The sequence below is a fragment of the Papio anubis genome, chromosome 6 (assembly GCF_008728515.1).
Source record: "Papio anubis isolate 15944 chromosome 6, Panubis1.0, whole genome shotgun sequence".
NCBI classification, from domain to species: Eukaryota; Metazoa; Chordata; class Mammalia; order Primates; family Cercopithecidae; genus Papio; species Papio anubis.
In genome coordinates, this window is record NC_044981.1 from 133060017 (window position 1) to 133072873 (window position 12857).

At 38.6% G+C, this 12857-nt stretch overlaps 1 protein-coding gene across 2 annotated transcripts in view; it reads left to right on the forward strand.

Annotated features, from left to right (window-relative positions):
* ARHGAP18 (Rho GTPase activating protein 18) overlaps nt 1–12857 on the forward strand; it is a 193918-nt gene that overhangs the window by 16287 nt on the left and 164774 nt on the right. The window contains exon 1 of one of the 2 annotated variants that reach the window (XM_021936878.2): nt 2477–2502. The exons of the other annotated variant lie outside the window; for it this stretch is intronic. Coding sequence (XP_021792570.2) covers nt 2492–2502 — 11 coding nt within the window. The 5' untranslated portion in view covers nt 2477–2491. Of the gene's footprint in view, nt 1–2476; nt 2503–12857 lie in introns of those variants that run through there. 2 annotated transcript variants of the gene reach the window in all.

The window sequence follows — 12857 nt, forward strand, 5'->3', positions numbered from 1 at the left end:
GTAGAGACAAAGCATAAGTATTCAGATTAGATGCTCTAATGTAACCCAGGTCAATGCAATTTCACATGATTTTCTGAATGTCTCTAGAGGAAAAAAAAATAATGGTGGTCAGAAGGATCAGTTGAAGTCTCATTCCTTCAAACAAAAAATTAATTTTAGGCCAGGTTCAGTGGCTCACTCCTGTAATCCCAGTACTTTGTGAGGCTGATGCAGGAGGACTGCTTGAGCCCAGGAGCTCGAGACCAGCCTGGGCAACATAGGGGGAACCCTGTCTTTACAAAAAATTAAGAAATGAGCTAGGTATGGTGGCATGCACCTGTGGTCCCAACTACTCAGGAGGTTGAGATGGGAGGATCGCTTGAGACCGGGGAGGTCAAGGCTACAGTGAGCCATGGTCATGCCATTGTACTCCAGCCTGGGCAAAAGAGTGAGACCCTGTCTCTCTTACACACACACAAATATATATATATTTAAAACAGCTTTTTAGGAGAGAAGAAAAATAGCATTATGAAAAGAATGCTCTGTGAGTATCTTTGTGCTTTACAACTACATAAACCATTAATGGCCCAATACTTGGTTGAAGATGGGCCAATTGTCTTGAAGCAAGCTTGAGTTTACTTATTGAGTACTACTTTCTGATGACTAACATCAGCGTTGTTTATGTATTATCTCATTCAATTCTCCTAACAGTTCTGTGGTGGGGGGTAATTATCCCACTTTATGGATGAGAAAACTGAGGCTTAAGGAGGTGAAGTAATAAGCCCAGGGTCTCATGAGTGTCAAGTGGAGGAGCCTGTTCTGATTCTCAAGGCTTTGAACTATGTCATGGTGTTCCCTTGAGATAAGTGTTGCATTTGAAGGCTGGACCTCTGCCATATTGTGAATTAATTAAAAAAAAAAAAAAAATTCTTTAAACACCCCGTAGGTGATCTCCTGTTTCTTTCTCACCCACAAGCATTCTTTTATGTCCTTCCCACACTGCTCAGTGACCCTAGAGAAACTTGGGTACTGTAGGTGACATTAAGAAAAGAAGCTATTTCACCTGTTTTTGCTTTCCCTCACAGATAGCATAATGCTTGAACCCAGGTTTTAATGTTACTAGCCAGATAAAGTGGACTTTTTAAGGTTTAGGGGCTGCTTTCTTGCATTTGAACACAGTTGATCTCATTCATCTCCAAAATAACTTGCCATGTAGAGAGGATTAACCTAATCTTGATTGCCTGAATTTTAGCCGATAGCACAAATACTGAAAATTTCAGGAAGGGAAATATATTTCATGTTAAGTCCTCAGATCATCTTTAAATGGCAGCAGGCATTTCCGCCTACATGCTGGCCTCGTGTCTAAGGAAGTTATCCATAAATTACTTTTTTAAAGTAACTTAGGAGGTAAGTGGTTACAAGATTATTATGAAATATGTTATTTTGGCACCAGCTCAAATGAGGCCTTAGAGAACAGGATGTGGTTCATTCTAGGCTAAATCTGTCTCTTGATTAGGTGGGTGAAATCGGGCAAGTCCCTTAACCTCTCTAGTCTCAAAAACTGTAAAATGTGAGGGTCGGTCCGGATGTATTTCAACATCTTTCCAAACTCAAACCTTCTGGGATTCTTTAGGCTCCACACCTGAAGAGAGTAATTAAAAGTAGGACACATAATTTTTAATCAAAGCCAAAACTTATTTCAAGACAGTGTTGGTATAATTAATACTCAGAAGTTCTTAAAGATACTTAGATGAAAGCTCAAAAGGAAAGATGATCATGGCTTAGAAAATTCAGTGAGTAATTAATTGCAGATGACTAATATTCTTCTGCCTGTTCCCCTCTCCCTTCAGGAGCACAGGAATAAGAAAAGCAATAAAAGCGACTCCAGTTCTTCCTGGCATACCTAAGAAAAACAGCCAAAAGACATTTCTGATGTGATTTAGCATGTCGTTTTCTATCCTTGTTAATCACCATGAAATAGAACCTGCTTAATATCTAACACTACCTCTAACCTCATTTGTAATTCCAAATAGTGTAATAATGTCCTTTGTCAGCGGCATCAAATAACCACAAGTTTCATTTCGCACAGAAGGTGGTAGTGCTCCATTTCTCCTGCTTCTTCAGTTCTTTTTTGCAAGATTAGAGCAGATGTTTGGTCAGTCTTGTAACCAAGTGATTGTTTTTTCTAATGGGGGTGCCAGGCAATGATAATGAAAGTTCACAGTTCAAGTGAAAGTTTAAAGTAGGGAAGCATTGTCAAAGGTGGGATCACTAGTCTCCAACGTGGGGATTAGACTGCAAGGCATCTTAGAAGCTGGTTGGTCATCTTTCTTCCTGTTTCCCGTATCAAGAAACTAAGGCCAGAGAAGTTAAGGCCCTTGCCTGTGGTAGCACAACAACAGTTCAGTGGGACAGCCAGGACTAGACTCCAGGGTTCCTGATGGTCAAGTTCAGAATCCTTGTACCATGCCACATTGCCGCTTTTTACGGTACCTAGATGTAGAGAAGAAAAATGGAAAGCAGGTAATTTGCAAACTGTGCCATCCTGCTAATCAAATTCGTTGATTTTTGTGTGTTTGACTTCTGCTTTTGACATGAGATTTGAAGGTCTGGTTTTGTACATTACAGAGTATACAGCATCTAAACAATCTAGTTGTTACTTTTAGGAGAAAAAGAAAAATTTGTGGAATTAACCATATTTTCTTCACAGAGAAAAAGCATTTGCATTTTTGGGTGAGCTCAGAATACATGCTCTTGACATTAATATTAAGTATACTAATAACAGCTCCTAGTGATACACTCGTGTGGTGCGTGTGTTTGTGTGTAAGTGAAAGTAAAACCAAATGAATTATTAAGACAGGATGAGAAGAGCTAGGAAGCGAAACAGGCCGGATCAGTGTCTGTCAGGACTCTTGCGTCAGCCAAAGGCAGCTGCACCAAGGTGCACCGGGATTCCTCCCGCCGGGCGTGTTTTCACGCACCAGCTTCCCTAATAGTCTGGTATGAACCTAAAGTCCACTTCAGGAGGGCTCCTTCCTAGTCATGGTCCTTTTAACTCAGAGTGAATGGAAGTGGTTTTGCAGGGGACCTAGAAAATTGATGCTAGCCTGCAGTAGCTCTAGAATAATTTTTTTTTTTTTCTTTTGACCTTCCTGGAGAAATATGGAGACAAACAGTTCTGGAGCACAACCAAGGTGATGGAATCCCTCTAAAGTAAACCTAATCTTTTAAAAAGCTGTTAAAATTGCATTTATTTTCTAGGACTTCGCTTTTTTACTCAGTGATTCCAGATTAGTACAGATTAATTCACTTCATACTTTTTTTTTTTTTTTTTTGAGTAAACCTAATCTTAGAAAATTACTCCTAAGGTAGCTTTTGACCAATGGAGCTAATAGCAAAAGTGGAGGCATTTGTGTGTCCCTGTCTTGAGCACATCGTGCCTGCTCTCACCCAGAATCCAGGGTAAGATGTATCTGAATTCTAGTTTTATCACTTCCTATCTGTATAGAAACATAGGCAAGTTAGGTAATTTCTGTGAGCCTGAATTCCCCCATATATGAGTTAATATTTTGCCATAGTAATGGCAAAAACTGCAATTACTTTTGCACCAACCTAATGGGTGAAGAACCTGATGTACAGAAGATACCATACCCCTAAATGGTAGTGGCTATTTTAGCCTGTCTAATAAATAATTGAATTCATAGAGAAAAAGGAATAGATTGAGGTGTGTGTGGATTTTTCTAAGTAGTACTGAAGTTTAAAGGTTGAGATGTATTGGAAAGGGAAAAATGTTAAAAAGGATTTAAAAAATACATATATGTTCACTTCCTAAAAACTCCAAAGAATTGTTATGACACTGTAAGTAGACCTGAATTCTTTTTTTGAGACCTTATTTTTTGTAGAGATGGGGTCTCATTATGTTGTCCAGGTTGGTCTCAAACTCCTGGCCTCAAGCAGTCCTCCCTCCTTGGCCTCCCAAAGTGCTGGGATTATAGGCATCAGCCACTGTGTCCAGCTTGGAGCTGGATTCTTGTCACTGGTTCCAGATGTTGTTGAGTTAGTAGTCTGCACTGTAGCGAAGTTGTTATTTTTCTTTTAGAATTTGTTCCCCGTTGCATTTTTCCTTTTAAGTCAACTTTTAAAAGAATCAAGGTTTCCTTACAAATTGTTTTCCCACATGGAAGTGTATCATTAGAACTTAATGTCAAAGACCCCTATCCCTTGCAATTAACACAAAGCACCTTCCAATCGGATGCTCCGCATCTATTGGGAAGTCAAAGGATAATGAGTACATTGCTCTTTCAATTAAATTATAACGTGTGACAGGCAATGCTTGAATGATGCACTGGCCCAGAGTTAAATATTGAAAATCCACCAGAAGACAAGTTGACTTAGAATGATAAATAAGTCTATGGGCTCTAGTTATAAAAGACAATGTTAATTTTCTACTAAAATACTGCAGGTAAAAGCGGACAAGAAAATGTCCTGCTAAAAGCTGAGCATGAGGTTTGAAACAACTGATCCCTTCGTTCCCTGAAGAATGGAACTGTAGATTCAGAAAATTAAATGATAGAGATTGTTCACTATAGTCTTTCCTCTCTGGTATAATGGTCGGCACTCTGTCAGCAAAAATCAAAAGTAATTTTCCTGCAATGTCTACGCATTGATTCCCCGCTTTCCCCCAAAAGTTAATCTCATGGTCTCTGTTCTCACACTTTTTATATTAAAACATTTCAAAATGAAAATCAACTTCCTTTTCTTATGATTATATAAAATAATGTTCATTTAAAATACACAAATGGTGAAATGTATGAAATTAAAATTGTTCGACAATAACTACCACTGATATTTCAATAATCATCCTTTCACGGTTATCTTTATGATGTTATTTATTGTGTAACTTTTTTCTCACATGCAGTCTTTTCCCCCCTCACCTTATCTCCATAACCATTTTCCAAACAATAGTACAAAAATAGGAAATCCATACTTATAACTTGGTGTTGGTACCTCTTCGTGTCTTTCCCCATGCTCATATAACACATGGAAACATAAGGACATAAATGTATTTTGAGTTCTATTGTTCTATAAATAATAAAAATCATATAGTACTATAGTTTAAAACATCTTCACAGTAGAATTCTAGATTTTCTTTCTTTTTTTTTTTTTTTTTTTTTTGAGACGAAGTCTCACTTTTGTTCCCAGGCTGGAGTGTGATGGCCCAATCTTGGCTCACTGCAACCTCTGCCTCCCGGGTTCAAGCAATTCTCCTGCCTCAGCCTCCTGAGTAGCTGGGATTATAGGCATGCACCACCACGCCTGGCTAATTTTTGTATTTTTAATAGAGATAGGGTTTCACCATGTTGGCCAGGCTGGTCTCGAACTCCTGACCTCAGATGATCTGCCCGCCTTGGCCTCCCAAAGTGGTGGGATTACAGGTGTGAGCCACCGTGCCTGGCTGGATTCTAGATTTTTATAAATTTCTCTCTAGCTTTTTTATGGCTGTCTAGCTCTCTCCTAATTCAACAGCAGTTTTTCTTGGCAGCCTGCCTTTTAGAGGATTCATGTGGCATTCAACTTTGTTTTTATAGAAGCCATTCTTTTTGAACTCATTTCATCAGTTTGATATAAAATGTGTCTGCTTAGAATAGTAGGTCCAACTAGTTAATAGCTTACCAATTCTTGGTAAACATATAACGAGAGAAAAGCTCCCCCAACCTAGATAGAAGCCTGCAAGTTTCAAACATTCTGCTTCTGCTGTGGTTTTTACAGAGGGTTGGGAAAAGTTGTATTATATACATAATTGTTTCCCACTATTTGTACCTGGATGGTAGAGACTGCACGTGCTCTTCTGTGTCTCCTCCATTGTTATTCCTGTAATATTATCCAGATATTCTTTTACATCTGTGGTTACAGGGGGAAAAAAGGATTTTTTGAAAATGGCCAAACTTACTCTTTACTTATTAACTTTGCATATAATGTACTTTAAAGGATGTTCTGATACCTTTCTCTTCACTTATATTTTGATGTAAGCTTATTTGATGTGTCACATATTATGTGTTAAACCTCTTGCATGTTTCACATTATGCTGACAAGATGTAGTTTTTCCCTTGAAATATGTCTGTTTTTTTTGGATCAGAGTTCTTATTATCAAGTCTTAGTCTTTGGCTGTGCAAATGTGTCCCTTCTCTCACCTCCCCAAACAGCTTGGGCAATACTGCCAAATATTAGATTGGTACAAAAGTAATTGCGGTTTTTGCCATCAAATGTAACGAGAAAAACCGCGATTACTTTTGCACCAATATAATAGCTTCATACTCTTTATTGTATCGAGTATGCAGTCTACAAATGACAGTGAAGTAGCAGGCCCAGGGTGCCAGTGTCTGGAATTTGGTCAGCTAGAAGGCAGGTTGGTTGATATCGTAAGTACAGCATCTCTGGAGTCAAGTATAGGGGAAGTTAACTAAGTTGTAAGGGACGGGCTGGGACCACAGCCCAAGCAGATAAAGTGTCAACTCTGAGAAAATCACAAAGGGATGAGTCAGAAATTCAAGTGTAGAATTCCATGGAGAGAGGGGATTGGGACTAGGCAGAGAAGCTGCGCAATGGGGAGGATGGAAGCTTTGTTTGACAAATCTATATGTCAAGGTCTAAACACTAGGCCTTAGAAGTAGATCAAGTAGCAACAAAATAACAGTATTTGACACTGGAATCATTTGGGGGGAAGTTGTATCCCTAGGATGGTGAAAGGGCATGGCAGGCCATGCAGAATTGATAAATAGCTTTTACTTTGTACTCTCTCATAAGTTATTTAGGACTTTACAAAATGTACCTGCTTTGTCCAAACCTTTAAAGAGGTCAGAAGCAAAAAACAAGTGAGAGGTAGTGACGATGTTCATTTAGTGTCTGTATAGCTCGTCTGTTCAGTAATTGCTCAGTGAAGTAGAATAGGAAGAAGCTGATGGCTGCTTGACTGCACTCACTCTGTATGAACTGGTTTCTTCTATTTTATGATCCTAGATTATCTGTCTACAAGAAGTAGTGGAAAAAATAAATCCATTAACTCCATGTGGTCTATAGCAGATCCTGGGGATTGAAAAGTACAAGGATTCCTAGCCTCATCTCAAGAAAAAGGTGACAGAAAATACTAACCTTATAGTTTGCCACCAGATCATCAGAGTCAATGGATAATACTTTTTCCCCTTATCTTTCCCACATTTGATTATGAAAAATAACTACAAGAGGTGAACAGAAAATTCTGGAATTTGTTTTTAGAAAGTTCTTACTGCTGTTTATCTGGTATGTTGTGACTATTTCTAGGGAAGTGTCATTTCTGTGGTTGGATTGGCACTTTTTTTATATGATTTACTATTTCTTCACTGATCTTTTTTTTTTCTCAGTGTTACATGTTACATAATATATAAAGGAAACCTGGAAAATCTTAGTTAAACCAATTTAAGAAGTGTTTTATTTTTAAGAATGGCAAAACTAAAAGAAGCAGAATGTGTTTGATCTGTATAAGTCACGTGAATGATGGACTGAGTTTAAATGTAGTTGCTTTTTCTGTATATATTATAAAGACTAGAGCTTTTGATTAAAGTTCCAAAATAAAGAAGCAGTTTGCCTATAAAGTCACGGCTGATTAGTCTAAAACAAAGCAGAAACATTATCCCCTTTGAAGAACATTTATGAGTAAAGGGCTCAAGGATCTGTTATTACAACTTGTCCCTCAGATATCAAAGTACCCTAGGAACCCCTATACCGTGATGTCTTTTGGAATAAGCTTATGAACCACATAAAAATCTCACTCATAGACAGTTCTTAGATGGTATTAGAACGTGTTTTATTGTAAAACCAGTTAACTTCATAGTCACACATAAGCTGTAAGCTGTCCCTTGCAATTTACTTAGTACTAATGGGGATGTCATTTACAGTAATAGCTCTCTATTTTCTCTAATTAAAGGGCTCTTTGTGGTTTAATTTTATAATAAAAACATGCATCTATGCTTTCATAACTTCTTTTCACTTGCTTTGTTTTTACCCTTAGATTTCTTTTCAGTTTCAGCTCAACACATTTAAAAATTGTCTATTCAAAGAAATTGGTTAAAAAATTGTAGGTGTTGTATTAGTTTACTAAGTATGTTTCCCTCTCCCACAACAATCAGAAAAATGATTCTTGTTTCTATTTGCTTTTTTATTGTGGTAAAATGTAAACAATATAAAACATAATTTTACCCATTTCAAAATGTATATTCAGTGATATTTAGTCCATTTTTTTCTTTTTTCTTTTTTTTTATTATTTTGAGACAGAGTCTCGCTTTGTGTCCCAGGCTGGAGTGCAGTTGCACGATCTTGGCTCACTGCAACCTCTGCCTCCTGGGTTCAAGTGATTCTGCTTCCTAAGCCTCCCAAGTAGCTGGGATTACAGGCGTCTGCCACCACATCTGGCTAATTTTTATATTTTTGTAGAGATGGGGTTTCACCATGTTGGCCAGGCTGGTCTTGAACTCCTGACCCCAGGTGATCCACCCGCCTCGGTCCCCTAAAGTGCTGGGATTACAGGTGTGAGCCACCACACCCAGCCTTTTTAATTTTTTTACAGCATAACCCATCACTGACAGATGTTTTTTGATTGGATAATAAATGGAGAGATCTGAGGTTACTCAGAAATGCACTCTCAATAAGACTTTGAACACCATATGTTAGGTGATGAAATAAGAATATAGCCAGGCACCTTAATCAGCTATTTCATTTTGTTTTCCCTCCCTGAAAAGAGCTTTTATCATACTTTACTGTTCAATTCATTAATTTAACCAATATTTAAGACTCTCTTTTTTTTTTTTTTGAGACAGAGTCTTGCTCTGTCACCCAGGTTGGAGTGCAGTGCCCGGATCTCAGCTCACTGCAAGCTCCGCCTCCCGGGTTCACGCCATTCTCCTGCCTCAGCCTCCCGAGTAGCTGGGACTACAGGCGCCCGCCACCGTGCCCGGCTAGTTTTTTGTATTTTTTTTAGTAGAGACGGGGTTTCACCGCATTAGCTAGAATGGTCTCGATCTCCTGACCTCGTGATCCGCCCGTCTCGGCCTCCCAAAGTGCTGGGATTACAGGCGTGAGCCACCGCGCCCGGCCATATTTAAGACTCTCTTATCTGACAGTCTACCTTAGTAAAAAAAAGGAGAACGACCTACTATCTAGGGATCTTACCTTTAGACTTGTGTGTAGGGTGTTACACAAGAAGACAAGCAATTATAATATATTGTGGAAATGTCTAGAAGGGCGAAAACTGGCGTGTAAAATGGAAGCCTAGAAAACTGGAATGTAAAATGTCTAAGCCTCTATGGCAGAGACGAGCAAGTTTTACCAGAACTTGGTGAAGAGTGAGAAGGCATGTACCAGCTGGGAGGCCTAAGTGGGAGCAGAGTAGTCATGCTGAGCAAATAGCATGTCCCAAGGGGTAGCACTTGGAGCCACCAGGGTGTCATTGGTGAGTGGCAGTGGGTTTGCAGTGGTGGTGCTCTGATGTGTGTGTGAAGAAGATGGGCAGGCTAGAGGGCAGCTGGGAACATCAGGATGCACCGGGTGCCCCTGATACACTGATGTTTCCAAAGTGTAGCCTTTGAGATGTTCCCAGTTGTCACCTAAGATGGGAGTAGGAGGAGAGAGAGCAGCTTGGACAGCCAAGTAAGTTTGAGGGAATGTTCAATAAAAACAAGCTTGCTTTCTGACTGTAGGACTTCTGACAGCATCATTTTACTATGTGTATTCCGATTTTCCTAGGGTGAGAAAAGACATGAACTGTTTCCTAAATGCACTGACAGCAGAACAATTAACCACTCCCTCCACCCTCATTGGAAGTGCTGCTGCAAGCCTTGGGGACCCATTAGAACATTTTATTCTTAAGACTCTGGATCTACTTTCACCCCATCCTCTCTATGTGGATGTTTTTAATGTGTTAAACATTTCCAAAAATCCTGATGATATCCAGTGACTGGAGTCAAGGATTCTTAAGCCCATATAGTCTCCTCAGACTTAGTTTCAATCGCATTAAAATATGCACAAATGTCACATAGATCCATACTCCCTTTATTGTGAAAAGCTGTAAATAAAACATATCCTAGCTGTTTCTTGTTTTAAGTTTGTTTTTTTAATGACTAATGAATCAATTAGAATGGATTTTTTTTTATTTAAAAAAGAGATGGGGTCTCACTACATTGCCCAGGCTGGTCTCAAACTCCTGAGCTTAAGCAGTCCTCCCATCTTGGCCTTCCAGAGTGCTGGGATTATAGGCGAAGAATGGAATATTTTCAATGTTGAAAGGATCTTGGAATGTATAGTTAAAACCCCTTGTTACTATTGGACATAGTCCAATAGTAGAACAAATAGCTTATTTAGACAATATAAAAACATCCTCTGTGGTGGGATTATGGAGAATTAACTTTCTTCATGCTTATTTGGATTTTCTATATATATTTTTACAATGAACACTTAACTGTGTATTATAAAAATGTATTAATAAAGACATTAAACTGTAATAAAAATGGGAAACCAGCATGAAATAATGCTTCTGAAAAGTTGCAATTCAAATTATGTTACTAGGCATATATTTTGCTCTGGTCAAAATAAGTTTACAATCACAACATACTGTTCATTATTTTTTTCTCTTTCGTATCCCAGTGTTTTGTTTAGTGCTATATCTTCAGTTCTTAGAATAGTGCCTAGTAGTAGGCTTTCTTCTATATGCTGCAGCTTTTTATCTTTTTGTTTGTCTGTTTTTGAGCCAGGGTCTCACTCTGTTGCCCAGACTGGAGTACAGTGGCAAGATCTCTGCTCACTGCCACCCTGACCTCCTGCGATTAAGCAATCCTCCCAAGTAGCTGGGGCCATAGGCATGTGTTACCACACTTGGCTAATTTTTTATTTTTATTTTTGTAGAGACAAGGTCTCCCTATGTTGCCCAGGCTGGTCTTGTAACTCCTGGGCTCAAGTGGTCTTTCTGCGTCAGCCTCCAAAAGTGCTGGGATTATAGGCATGAGCCACCGTGGCTGGCCAGTATATTTTCTTTAGTGTTTAACTTTATTGAGGCATAATTCATCTATGGTAAAATGTAGAAATCAGTGAATGAGCACAAATGTGTACACCTGTGTAACCACCAACCTAGATCAAGAAAAAGCACATGTCCATCATCCTAGACAGTTCTCCTGTGCCCTTTTCAGCCAAGTCTTGCTCTCATATCCCCCATCCTGATTTCTGTCACTGTAGATTTAGTCTATTATTGAACTTCATTTAAAATGAAATACATATGTGCTTTTATGTCTGGCTTTTAAGTGTGTATGTCTGTTTTGTTTCTTACTGTGATGTTTTTGAGGTTCACCTGTATTGTTTCTTGTATTAAGCTAATTTTTTTATTGCTGATTGTATGAAAATACCACAGATCGTCAGTTTTTCTATAAATGGGCATTTGGCAGCTTTCCAGAATTGAGTTAACATAAATCGAGATTTTATCTAGATTTAGATTTTTCTAAAGAGATTAAAACAATAAAAATGAAATGTCAGTCAATTTTTTATCCACTCAATTGATCTCTAAAGGATGAATATAATTAAAAGGTAAAAATTACATAATTTCAACAAGCATTTACAGAACATCTGTTGCATTCATACTCATGAAATAGTTGAGTAAATCTCTAAACAAATTTGTTATCTAATAATGTTGATATGGCTGGTATATAAATATAATGGAAGACACAATATGATAAACACAATGAGACAAATATACGAGGAATAGATTACTGTTTGTATTCAGAGAAGGAAACAATCCTATTCCTTAAGAAAATGATTATATCATTAACTAAAATAGCAGAGTTGGTAGAAAAAGACACTTAAATAGGAGAAAGGCTAGGAATTTGTTTTTATTATAAACTGAAGAATAATAAATGGCAAGAATGAGAAAGGGGGAAGAAAATACTGAATGAGAATGGAATAAACAGGAGCTAGCAAACTAGAGGTGAAAACACTATTAGAGAATTTTATAAAAGGTTGATTTGGCCAAGTACAGTGACTCATGCCTATTATCCCAACACTCTGGGAGGCTGAGGCAGGAGGGTCACTTGAGCCCAAGAGTTTGAAATCAGCCTGGGCAACACGGGGACTCTCTGTCTTCACTCGGGAGGCTGAGGTGGGAAGATCCCTTGAGCCCAGGAGGTCAAGGCTGCAGTGAGCTGTGATTATGTTCCTGTCCATCAGCCTGGGCAACAGAGCAAGACCCTGTCTCAGAAAGCAAAAAAAAAAAAAAAATTAAAACCTAAACTTATAAAACCTAAAAGGTTTATCTCTGATTTGACAACCTGAAGCAGAAGTTGTTAGCCTATGGTCCATGAACATGAATCCCTTAACAGGTAAAACTGAGGGTGCCTATGAACATGGACAGAAACAAAATTGCATATTTATTTTCACTGTCTCAAATTGAATATTTCTTTAAGAATATAGGCTGTAAAGGCCAGGCATGATGGGTCACGCCTGTATTCCTGGCACTTTGGGAGCCTGAAGCAGGTAGATTGCTCTATCCCAGGAGTTGAAGACCAAGCTGGGCAACATGGCAAAACCTCGTCTTTACAAAAAATACAAAAATTAGCCAGCCATGATGGCATGTGCCTATAGTTCCCGCTACTCAGGAGGTTGAGGTGGGAGGATCGATCAAGCTGAGGAGGTGGAGGCTGCAGTGAGTTGTTGATCATGTCACTGCACTTCAGGCTGGGCGAGAGAGTGAGACCCTGTCCAAAAAAAAAAAAAAGAAAAAAGAATGTAGGCCATAAACCACAGTAGTATTAGCAGAATCTGTTACTTTGTCACCAATGGAGATCACAGATATTTTCATATCACAGAGC